The 12,327-nt window shown below is 44.9% G+C and overlaps 1 protein-coding gene across 1 annotated transcript in view; it reads left to right on the top strand.

The window, feature by feature from the left end:
- LOC137428666 (uncharacterized) overlaps positions 1-12,327 on the top strand; it is a 136,670-nt gene that overhangs the window by 91,874 nt on the left and 32,469 nt on the right. The window contains exon 11 of the mRNA XM_078777272.1: positions 232-346. Within this exon, the coding sequence (XP_078633398.1) occupies positions 232-346 (115 nt within the window). The remainder of the gene's footprint in view (positions 1-231; positions 347-12,327) is intronic.

Genomic DNA, 12,327 nt, shown 5'->3' with positions numbered 1-12,327 from the left:
GACCGCGAGGGAAAGACAGCACAGAGGGACCATGAGGGAAAGACTTCTTTACAATGAATATTTGCCTTAAAATAAAATTAAACATTTGTTAACGAAACTAGCAAGACGTCACAATGGCAACAAAACTTTCAAGTTCAAATTGGTGACAAACAAATAAGCATCGCAGTTCTTACCCAGACCGAGCTTGATCATGCGGTAAATGCGATTCACGTGTGTTTGGGGATTTTTCAGGGAAAAGCCAGAAGAAAGAAGGACCGTTTCATGAAGCAGAACGATCTTGAAGAAGTATGTGAGGCTATGAGAAGTATTTGCCTCACGAGTGGTAAAGTGTTGGTGGACAGTGTTGGTGAGTATGCAACAACAACCTCCCCCCCCCCCCTTCCCACGCCTCCTCCCAAGCCCTCTCCCTCCCTCAGATCTGCCAATGTCCCTGCTCTCAAATGTTGTGTTTGTGTGCTTCCCCCTCTCTCCCCATCTTGTCTTCCGCTCCCCTTATTATATGTTTTCTTGCATTCCTGTGTTTCTGTATCTTTATATTATTATTTATGCTGGTGGTGGTTTGCATGCAGCCTGTGGCTGTTGGGAATCATTTTCTAAGGGTGCGGCTGTGCTACTGATGCAATGCCCCCCATTACCAGTCAGCTGGTACTCAGTGTGCTGCCCGCGGAAGGATGACTGGCTGGTTGAGTCAACCCACCTCGTGTTAATTCAATGGATGACAGCGGCTTGAACTCAGGACCCTAAGATCTCAAGGCAGCCACCTTAACTGTTAAGCCAACACCAGGCATATTATTTATACTTATGTATATTTATTCGTGTGTTTGAGGTGTTTTTGTTCTGCACCTTTATATTTGCACGTCTGCATGTGTGCACACAAAGGACTGCTTACATCATAAAGGGCATTCAAAAGGTTCCAGAATGTGATACTTTCAACGTAGTGACAAACGAGAAGGGCACTCGGTCGAGAGCATACCTCCGCCAGGCTGAACAGCTTGTTTTGTATCCCACTGATAAGCCGGATATGGATTGGACCTGAACCAAAATCGAATCGGCTTGTTCTTGTCACCCAACAAACTCGTCCACCAAATTCAGTCATAACCCGTCCATAACTTTTTTTAATATCATGTTATATATCGCTTTTCGTCCAATCTCTCAGTGGTGAAGAATCACTTGCAAATTTAATAATTCTCGTATCCGAATCCATTTTCAGATCTTCACCAAAATCGAATCTGGTTTTCCTTGTCACACACCCAACCTCTCCACCAAGATTCGTCCAAATCCGTCCACAACTTTTTGAGTTATCCTGCTACATGTCGTTTTTGGCCCGATCTCTCAATGGTAAAGAATCACTTGAAAAATTCTACGAGCCGGATCCGAATCCGGATCTTCACCAAAATCTAATCATTTCATCCTTGTCACAAACCTCTCTGCCAAATTTCGTCCGAATTAGTCGACAACATTTTGAGATATCATCTTCACAGACAAAGAGACAGGCAGGAGTGATGTAACTTTCATCCACCTTTGGTGGGGGAGGTAATAATAGCATTGTTTTTGTTTATATGTATATATATATATATATATATATATATATATATATATGTATATATATATATGTATATATATATATGTATACACAAAGAATTAAGTTAAGCACCCCTACACAACGAATTAAGGTAAGCACCCACTAATATATATTCTTTGTGTATATGTATACATTGGCATATATTCTAAGGTATGTGAGATCAAATAATGATTGGTATGACATTAGCAATTATCCATTGATGAAATGCAGATGAGTGCACTCATCTGTGACGCCCATCGCTCGTGCAGCACGTGTTATCATCCACGTGGTCGTGATTTTCTGTAAATGCACTATCATCACGGGTTATTGCAAGTCACGCCTGAGCTCGTGTGGGGGTTACATGGTCATTTTCTCGTAATGGTGGCTCGTAGACGGTTGTCGGACGGAGAACGATGGCGGATAATAGGCATGATCGAGTCCGGAATGTCCAGAAAAGCTGTAGCTCGAACGTTTGGTTACCACCATTCGGTGATCAGTCGGTTGGTGCAGAAACACCAGGAAACGGATGCGGTGAAGGACCGCCCAAGGTCTGGAAGACCTCGTGTGACAACAGTCCGCCAAGATAGAGCGCTTTTGAGACTGGTGCGACGATATCCCTTCGCCTCGAGCCATTTCCTGAAGGACATCTGGCTGCCCAACAGAAGGCTATGTCACCGTACCGTGAGAAACCGCCTGAAATCGGCCGGTTTAAGGTCAAGACGAGTGATCAAGCGTCCAAGGCTACTCAAACGACATCAGAGGGAGCGTTTGGCATGGTGCCTAGCGCGACGTGGATGGAACATCCGGTCTTGGAGGCGAGTTAATTGGTCGGATGAAAGCCGGTTCTTGCTGTACGTGACAGATGGGCGTGTTCGGGTGTGGCGCCACAAAAACACCGCGTATGCACCAAAAACATTCAACCAACGGTACCCTTTGGTGGTGGCTCGATTATGGTCTGGGGATGCTTCTCCCATGACTGTAAGTTGGACCTGATAACTGTGCGAGGTAACCTCAACGGAGAGCGATATGCCGAGGAAATCCTGAATACCACCGTAATCCCGCACTTTGATGACCACACCCTCGCCAGCAGACCCATCTTCATGGATGACAACGCCAGGCCTCACCGTGCGAGACGCGTCCGAGCCTTGCTGGAGCAAGGTGCTGTGACAACCATCCCCTGGCCTGCGTACAGTCCTGACCTGAACCCCCTCGAGCACGTTTGGGACATGTTGGGACGACAAATTGCGAAGATGGTCCCTCCAATAGCCAAACTGGATGAATTGGAACGTGCATTACATCGGGAATGGAACAACCTGCCACAGCAACGCATACGACGGCTTACAGGGTCTATGAGACGTAGGGTTGAGACAGTGATCCGATCACGTGGGTCCTACACACGTTATTGACGCAAAGATCGCTAGAGGTCTTCTCAGAACAATGACTGTACGTTAGAAAACATAAACGTCATCCACACTGTCCGTGATGGACCTATAGCTCCATACTTAAATTGAGGTGAAAATATGCCTAAAATTCCCAAATAATTTCACCTTAAATTATTCAGAATAAAATATTGAAAACGGCATGATTGTTATGTTTTTATGTGACCATAATATCACTTCTCCAGAAAATATAGCAATATCATGGGTATATTACACTGTTTTGACGACAACAAACTTGTAATGTGCGAGGTTGTAAAAAAACGGGGGGGGTGCTTAACTTAATTCTTTGTGTATATATATATATGTATATATATATATATGTGTATTTAATATGGCATTTAATATGGAATATATATATATACACACACACATACACATACATACAGTGGAACCTTGACTTACGAGTTTAATTCGTTCTGTGACCGAGCTCGTAACTCAATTTGCTCGTTTCTCAAATCAAATTTCCCCATTAAAATGCATTGAAATGCTATTAATCCGTTCCAGCCCGCCAAAAACCACACCAATTTTTTTTTAAATATGCAGTATATATAAAAAATATCTCGCGCTTTATATTTCACCTGTATGCAGCATACAAGTTGGCAGGATGGCCTGGACTGGAGGTACGCACACTTGACTCTAAACTGTCCAGCCTGGGTTTGAATCCCGACCCAGCTATAACCTGTCATGTCGGTGTTTCACAGGCAGGGTGATTCATCAATGTGTGTACCGCTAAACTGGGCGCCCCGTTTGCGTCCCATTAGTTGTTGGATGTTAAGGATCTCACCGTGTCTTCCACAAAGAGAAGGCGAGCTATCGCCGGCACTCTGAACAAGTTGTGGCCTGGCATGCTCTTCTCCTCTGCCGTTATATACGTCCTCCTCGGCATCTTTTTCCAGAAGAGCCCTGTCTCGTCACAGTTGAAGATTTGCTGGGGGATGTATCGTTCGGCTTCTATCAGTTCGGCAAAAGTTATAATAAAATCTTCAGCTGCCTTCACATCTGCCTCACCAAGTCGACAACACGCACACCTCGCTCATGTTTTTCGACGATTGCGTGTTTTATATCCAAGCACATCATCCTCTTCTTCTTCTCAGTACTGCCCTTGGCACTCAATTACTTAGGACCCATGGTTAAAACTAAGAAATTTTCCAAAATAACCAACATGCGAAAACAAAACAGCAGCGATATACGGCAGATATGCTTGCACGGCAAGATAACCACGTGACCGGAACCCACCTGGTGGCGGCTGGCGTAAGCTCCAAAATAACCAACATGCGAAAACAAAACAGCAGCGATATACGGCAGATATGCTTGCACGGCAAGATAACCACGTGACCAGAACCCACCTGGTGGCGGCTGGCATAAGCTCCAAAATAACCAACATGCGAAAACAAAACAGCAGCGATATACGGCAGATATGCTTGCACGGCAAGATAACCACGTGACCGGAACCCACCTGGTGGCGGCTGGCGTAAGCTCCAAAATAACCAACATGCGAAAACAAAACAGCAGCGATATACGGCAGATATGCTTGCACGGCAAGATAACCACGTGACCGGAACCCACCTGGTGGTGGCTGGCGTAAGCTCCAAAATAACCAACATGCGAAAACAAAACAGCAGCGATATACGGCAGATATGCTTGCACGGCAAGATAACCACGTGACCGGAACCCACCTGGTGGCGGGTGGCGTAAGCTCGTAACTCAGATCTCGGCTCGCATCTCAAAGCAATAAACCGCCCGAGCGACGGCTCGTATCTCGGAAAACTCGTAAGTTGGTGCACTCCTAAGTCAAGGTTCCACTGTATATATATATATATATATATATATATATATATATATATATATATATATATATATATATATATATATATATATATATATATATATACACTGTGTGTGTGTGTGTGTGTGTGTGTGTGTGTGTGTGTGTGTGTGTGATTGGCATGAGCAACAAGGCGAAAGGAGAAAAGTCACGGCAACGTCATCGGCTTTCACCAATTTGTATCAAAATAGGCGTCACTTTGGTTGAGTTTTGTCATCCTGGTTGGCTGTGCCTTTCAATAATTACAATGGATCATCCTATCCACAAAAACCTTTATTTATATATACAGTACATACATAATATATATGCAGACTTGGCATTTAATATGGAATTTTTTTTTTGTGGGGGTGAACTTACTTTTCAAGATGACTTAGAAACAAAAGTTCATTGGAATTATGTTGAAATTATTCTAGATTTTGTTAATGTGACCTTTAAAAGAAACAAAAACCACATCTGACATTTCGAAGCAATGACATTGATCCTTGAAAGTGATGTAAACTGATATCGAACTCAATTCACGGACAGTACTGTGTTAAACTTCTGTACGTTTGCCAGAAGTATCTCTTTATTTTGCACATTAGCCAAAAAAAATTTCAACAGAAACAAAAGCTAAATTATGACTGGGATTACGGACAGTAAAATTACAGTTCAGTACTTCGTGTATCGCCCACGAGCATTCAGGAGAGCACGTACACGTCGAGGCATGCTGTTCACAAGATTTGCCAAGGTTTGGACAGGAATCGCTTGCCATGCAGTGACAATAGTCTGCTGCAATTCACGCACAGAGGTCGGCTGCTGGACCAAGTTGTCGATTTGACGCGTTAATTCTGCCCACAAGTTCTCTATCGGATTCATAGACGGGGACATGGCAGGCCACTCTATATGCTCCACACCACGGTCAGCAAGAAATTGTTGGATCATGCGAGCACGATGAGGCCGTGCATTGTCATCTTGGAAGACAAAGTTTCCTTGAAAGGCTGCACAAGCAAATGGAAGCAATGTTTCTTCCAGAATGACCCTGTACTTGAACTGGTTCAGGTTTCCATTCAGAACAAGCGTTACGCCTAGGTCCCCCGTCGGTGAAGTGATGTGAGTTGACAAAGTTTAAGACGCAGAAAACATGCTATGAATTGATATTTCGCTCACAAGGTTCAGACATACATGGAGGTGGCTACATTGGATTTTGACGCGGCGACCCAATTTTCAATAGCGTTCTTCCTTGTGCCTAGATACACCCAAACACCAGATTAGAAGTTGGTGCTTTGCTTATTTTTCAAGATATTACGCTCACAAGGTTCAGACATATATATGGTGGCGGCCATCTTGGATTTTGACGTGGCGACCCAATTTACAATAGCGTTCTTTCTTATGCCGAGATACACCCACACACCAAATTAGAAGTTGGTACTTCGCTTATTTTTCAAGATATTCATCTCACAAGGTTCAGACATACATGGCGGCGGCCATCTTGGATTTTGACGTGGCGACCCAATTTTAAACATAATTCTTGCTTGTGCCAAGATACACCCACACACCAGATTAGAAGTTGGTACTTCACTTATTTTTCAAGATATTTCGCTCACAAGGTTCAGACATATATATGGTGACGGCCATCTTGGATTTTGACGTGGCGACGCAATTTTCAATAGCCTTCTTCCTTATGCCGAGATGCACCCACACACCAAATTAGAAGTTGGTACTTCGCTTATTTTTCAAGATATTCATCTCACAAGGTTCAGACATACATGGCGGCGGCCATCTTGGATTTTGACGTGGCGACCCAATTTTCAATAGCATTCTTCCTTATGCCGAGATACACCCACACACCAGATTAGAAGTTGGTACTTCGCTTATTTTTCAAGATATGCAGGTTACAAGGTTCAGACATACATGGCATCAGACATACATGGCGGCGGCCATCTTGGATTTTGACGTGGCGATCCAATTTTAAACAGCGTTCTTGCTTGTGCCTAGATACACCCACACACCAGATTAGAAGTTGGTACTTCGCTTATTTTTCAAGATATTTCGCTCACAAGGTTCAGACATATATGTGGTGGCGGCCATCTTGGATTTTGACGTGGCGACCCAATTTTCAATAGCGTTGTTCCTTTTGCCTAGATACACCCACACACCAGATTAGACGTTGGTACTTCGCTTATTTTTCGAGATATTTCGCTCACAAGTTTCAGACATATATATGGTGGCGGCCATCTTGGATTTTGACGTGGCGACCCAATTTTCAATAGCGTTCGTCCTTATGTCGAGATACACCAACACACCAAATTAGAAGTTGGTACTTCGCTTATTTTTCAAGATATTCATCTCACAATGTTCAGACATACATGGCGGCGGCCATCTTGGATTTTGACGTGTCGACCCAATTTTCAATAGCGTTCTTCCTTATGCCTAGATACACCCACACACCAGATTAGAAGTTGGTACTTCTCTTATTTTTCAAGATATGCAGGTCACAAGGTTCAGACATACATGGCATCAGACATACATGGCGGCGGCCATCTTGGATTTTGACGTGGGTTGCACCCACACACCAAATTCGAATGCGGTCCTTCGCTTACGCACGCACGCACGCCCGCACACACGCACACCCGCACGCACGGACGGACGGACACACGGACGGAGGGGAAAGCCATAGTCCCCCTTTTGCTCCGCTGAGCGACCGGGGACAACAACCAGGTCAGTTTTGCCCCCTGCATGAAAAGCAGCCCAAACGGTCACCCCACCACCTCCAGCCTGGACTCTTGGCACTATACAATCTTCGTTGTGGGCTTCATGCACTTGTCTGAGCACTCAGACGCGGCCATCTTGACGATAGACCAGAAATCTAGACTCGTCACTGAAGGTCACGTGATTCCAGTGTCCTGGCTGCCATTGACGGTGCTCTCTGGCCCACTGCAATCGGCGCTGGCTGTGTTGTCTGGTCAGGCGTGGCTTTCTCAGGGGACGCCTGGCACGACAGGCTGCTTGAATCAGTCGTTGGTTGACTCGCCTTCTGGATACAGGCACATTTGTCAGTTGCTGCCACTCAGCCCTAAGCCGATTAGCTGACTTGGTATGGCCATTGCAGACTAACCGGTGCAGCTGGCGATCATCTCTCCTTGTGGTTCTGCGTGGACGTCCTGGCCTCGGTATTGGAGTAGGGACACCCCTCTGAGCATTTCGTTTCAGGATCTTTGACACCTGACCTTGAGTGATGCCATACTGCCGAGCAATAGCACGCTGTTTCATGCCAGAATTTCGTAAAGCCACCACTCCATGACAAACAGCATTGTCAAGTTGACGGACCATCTCCAGAGGAAGCGGCAATAACTTTTGTAGACGTGCAGCAGTTGTTTTCCACTAATACAGAACGCAACAACCCTTATATACCCGATTGTGAAGCCAATCGTCAAATGTACCTGTCCTTACATTTTGTCACACCACCTGTGATATAATCCTGTTATTGACTTCTTGCTGCGAAAGACAATCAGTGACATGGTTCTTTCAACAAAGACATCACCAAAGGGTAAAAGAAACTCACAAGATTGATATACTGAGTTCAGAAAGTAAACCCGTCAAGAAAAAAAAAATATTCCATATTAAAAGCCAAGTCTGTATGTATGTATATATATATATATATATATATATATATATTGTTGCGAATATGGAATTTGGCCTCCATATCCGCTTGTAAATATTCCCCTATTTCCCCAATACTCCCCAACTATCCCCAATCCCCCATTCCCTAGTCCCATTGTCTGTAAACAACAATCAGTAGAGCCGACCTTCCCCTTTTTCCCCCATTAAATGTCGTGCCCAGGTCCACCGCATCTCACGTAGACAACTTTCGGACATCTTGCTAGTTATTCTTAGTCTATGTCAGTTAAGGACTCCTTTCCATTAATTATGACTCTTCGTTGCACCAGAATGTGATTATATGGCACCAGTAGTGAGTTTAGGACCTTTCCCATACCTCCTTCCATCTTCTTCCCCAAACAACAACTACAACTACAACTACAACAACAATTACAACAACAACGACGCTGCGCGGGGGGAGTGTGCGTCATCACACCGGCTCGGTTAGCCGCCATTGACAATGCGCGCCGGACCATGCGCTCCACGGGGTTACCACGAAGGGGCTCCTTGTCAGTCCCCCGTCAAGGGCGGAGCCGGTAACCCCCCCCGCACGCACCCAATGAGAGGCGACGTGCCGATTCCATCTGGGGCGGAGCTAACGAGCCGAGGGCGTGTCACTCCCCGCCGGAGATACGAAGGACTCACCGGATGTGAGGTCAGATGCGCCCCCAACCTGGAGAGAGAAGTTGCCACGTACGAGCGCTGAATACCTCCCCGCATCTCTGGACCGGACCGAGTCGATTCTGACCTTTGAGCCCAGGTGCACCTGGAGCCATCGATCCTGCCTTTCCTAGCCATCAAACCCCGTGTGAGTCAGCCTTTTGTCCCGTTTATCTGTCGTCTGTTGGGGTTAATATAAGATTGTGTCTAAGTGCTTGTCTTTCTATGCTGTCCCTCTTGTAGTTGTAATCTAACCTTCCGTAACAATATAACCTCCTCCGGAGGTCTTGAGAACCGTATCCCTGGTGTCGCGTCATTTTAATCCCAGCCGTGTGTCTTTTCCTTCATTGATCTAGCGTAGCGCGATTAGTCAACGTTCGGGTATAATCGGGTAACTTGTGCAGACGTGGTCATACCAAACCGCTCGGTAAATAACATCTAAGCCACGTCTGTAACAATATATATATACTAGCGGGGTCACCCGTGGGAATCCCACGGGCATGGATGTGTGTGACATTTCGACATATTGAGTTATATGCTGCACATTCATTTTTACAAAATGGTTACTGGCAAGTCATCAGATCCAGAAATGGTGTGATGAACACAATTTATTTATTTCACATAATATGTGACCCCTCACTCCTCTCCACCTGACACTCTCCTGTCTCCACCTGACACTCTCCTGTCTCCACCTGACACTCTCCTCTCTCCACCTAGCACTCCTCTCCTCTCCAAACCCTCACATCCCTCTCCTTTCCAATCCCTCACCTCTCCAATCCCTCACACTCCTCTCCTCTCCAATCCTCCACACGCCTCTCCAATCGCGCCTCACACTCCTCTCCAATCGCGCCTCACACTCCTCTCCAATCGCGCCTCACACTCCTCTCCAATCGTGCCTCACACTCCTCTCCAATCGTGCCTCACACTCCCCTCCAATCACTCCTCTCCAATCGTGCCTCACACTCCTCTCCAATCACGCCTCACACTCCTCTCCAATCGTGCCTCACACTCCTCTCCAATCGCGCCTCACACTCCTCTCCAATCGCGCCTCACTCGCCTCTCCAATCGGCTTTCCCCGTCTCGTTTCTCTCCTTTTTCTCCCGTCTCGTTCTTTTTCTTGCTCCAAATCGGCCCGTCGGAATCGGAAATCGGCCCGTCTCGCCCGTCGGCCCGTCGGAATCGGAAATCGGCCCGTCTTGCTTTTGTGCTTGTGCGTAAATAAATTGTGTTCATGACACCATTTCTGGTGTTGGGCTAGCGGCTAGGGTGCCGGCTTAGGATCCTGGGTTCGAATCTCGGTCGATCGCCGAATTAATGCCAGGGGGGTTGACTCAGCCTGTCATCCTTCCGAGGTCGGCTAATTGAGTACCAGTTCACTGGTAATTCCCTGTTTGTCGTTGAAGGCGGCAAAAAGGGTTGGCGTCAGGAAGGGCATCCGGCCGTAAAACATTGCTTCAAAAAGGGGACAAAAAAACAACAACTACCACGGTCCCCGAAAAGGCCAACCCCCGCTTTGCGGGGAAAAATGGCCTCTAAACGGTGGTTTTTACACCATTTCTGGATCTGATGACTTGCCAGTAACCATTTTGTAAAAATGAATGTGCAGCATCTAACTCAATATGTCGAAATGTCACACACATCCATGCCCGTGGGATTCCCACGGGTGACCCCGCAAGTTTGCATTGACGTTCGTCGATGGACTCGTTCGCCCGTCTCATTCGTTTTCTTGCTGCATCCTGTTCAAGTCTGCGTTCTTCATCGATCGTCTCATTCATTTTGGAAATAGAAGTTTCCACGCAGCGCATGAATTGTCACGATCCTCAAGAGGAATTTGTCTCGTAATCATCAAATGATAAATGGCAAGTAAATTATATTGTGGAAAATTAAAGATTTCAAATAAACCTATTTAAAGTGTATTCGCACATAACTAATAAAAAAAACGAAGAAATATCTCTCGGTAATTTCCTGAAACATATTTTACTTCCGGCTAATAATGTTGAATTAAATAAAAACGAAGAAATATATGTCGGCATCATTGTTGACGTTTTTGTGACGACTGTCATCAAACGAAAAAGTAATATATCTTAACGGAAAAGCAAAAGCGAATTTTTAATATATATCGACACGTTGCCGTCGGTGTCATGTTGGGCGGTGTATGATACACCATGACGCGATTTTTAAAAATATATCTCTGCATTTTCCCGCGTGTGTGGAATGTTCTCAATTATTGCTGACACCGAGTCCAAAACCATCGATAAAAATGAAATCATATGGTGAGTTAGATTGGAGATAAAGGCGTGAGAGAGACTCAATGGCCTTGAAGTTGAAGTTACAGGCGTTTGAGAATTCATTTCGTTCTATAAACGGCAACTTTCATTGGATTTCCTTCCCGTTTTTTTTCAACCGAGTCGAAAACTATGTTAGCGACTGTGAAAAATGAAATGATATATCGAATTTTTAATATGTATCGACACGTTGCCGTCGGTGTCATGTTAGGCGGTGTATGATACACCATGACGCGATTTTAAAAAATATATCTGCATTTTCCCGCGTGTGTGGAATGTTCTCAATTATTGCTGACACCGACTCTAATCTAATCTAATCATGACGCGATTTTAAAAAATATATCTGCATTTTCCCGCGTGTGTGGAATGTTTGTGGAAAATTAAAGATTTCAAATAAACCTATTTAAAGTGTATGCGCACATAACTAATAAAAAAAACGAAGAAATATCTCTCGGTAATTTCCTGAAACATATTTTACTTCCGGCTAATATGTTGAATGAAATAAAAACGAAGAAATATATGTCGGCATCATTGTTGACGTTTTTGTGATGACTGTCATCAAACGAAATAGTAATATATCATAACGGAAAAGCAAAAGCGAATTTTTAATATATATCGACACATTGCCGGCGGTGTCATGTTGGGCGGTGTATGATACACCATGACGCGATTTTAAAAAATATATCTCTGCATTTTCCCGCGTGTGTGGATTGTTCTCAATTATTGCTGACACCGAGTCTAAAAGTAAAACCATCGATAAAAATGAAATCATATGGTGAGTTAGATTGGAGATAAAGGCGTGAGAGAGACTCAATGGCCTTGAAGTTACAGGCCTTTGAGAATTCATTTCGTTCTATAAACGGCAACTTTCATCGGATTTTCTTCCCGTTTTTTTTCAACCGAGTCTAAAACTATGTTAGC

This window comes from Myxine glutinosa, chromosome 5, assembly GCF_964187855.1.
Source record: "Myxine glutinosa chromosome 5, kmMyxGlut1.1, whole genome shotgun sequence".
Taxonomy (NCBI): Eukaryota; Metazoa; Chordata; class Myxini; order Myxiniformes; family Myxinidae; genus Myxine; species Myxine glutinosa.
This window is presented reverse-complemented; position numbering and strand designations above follow the sequence as displayed.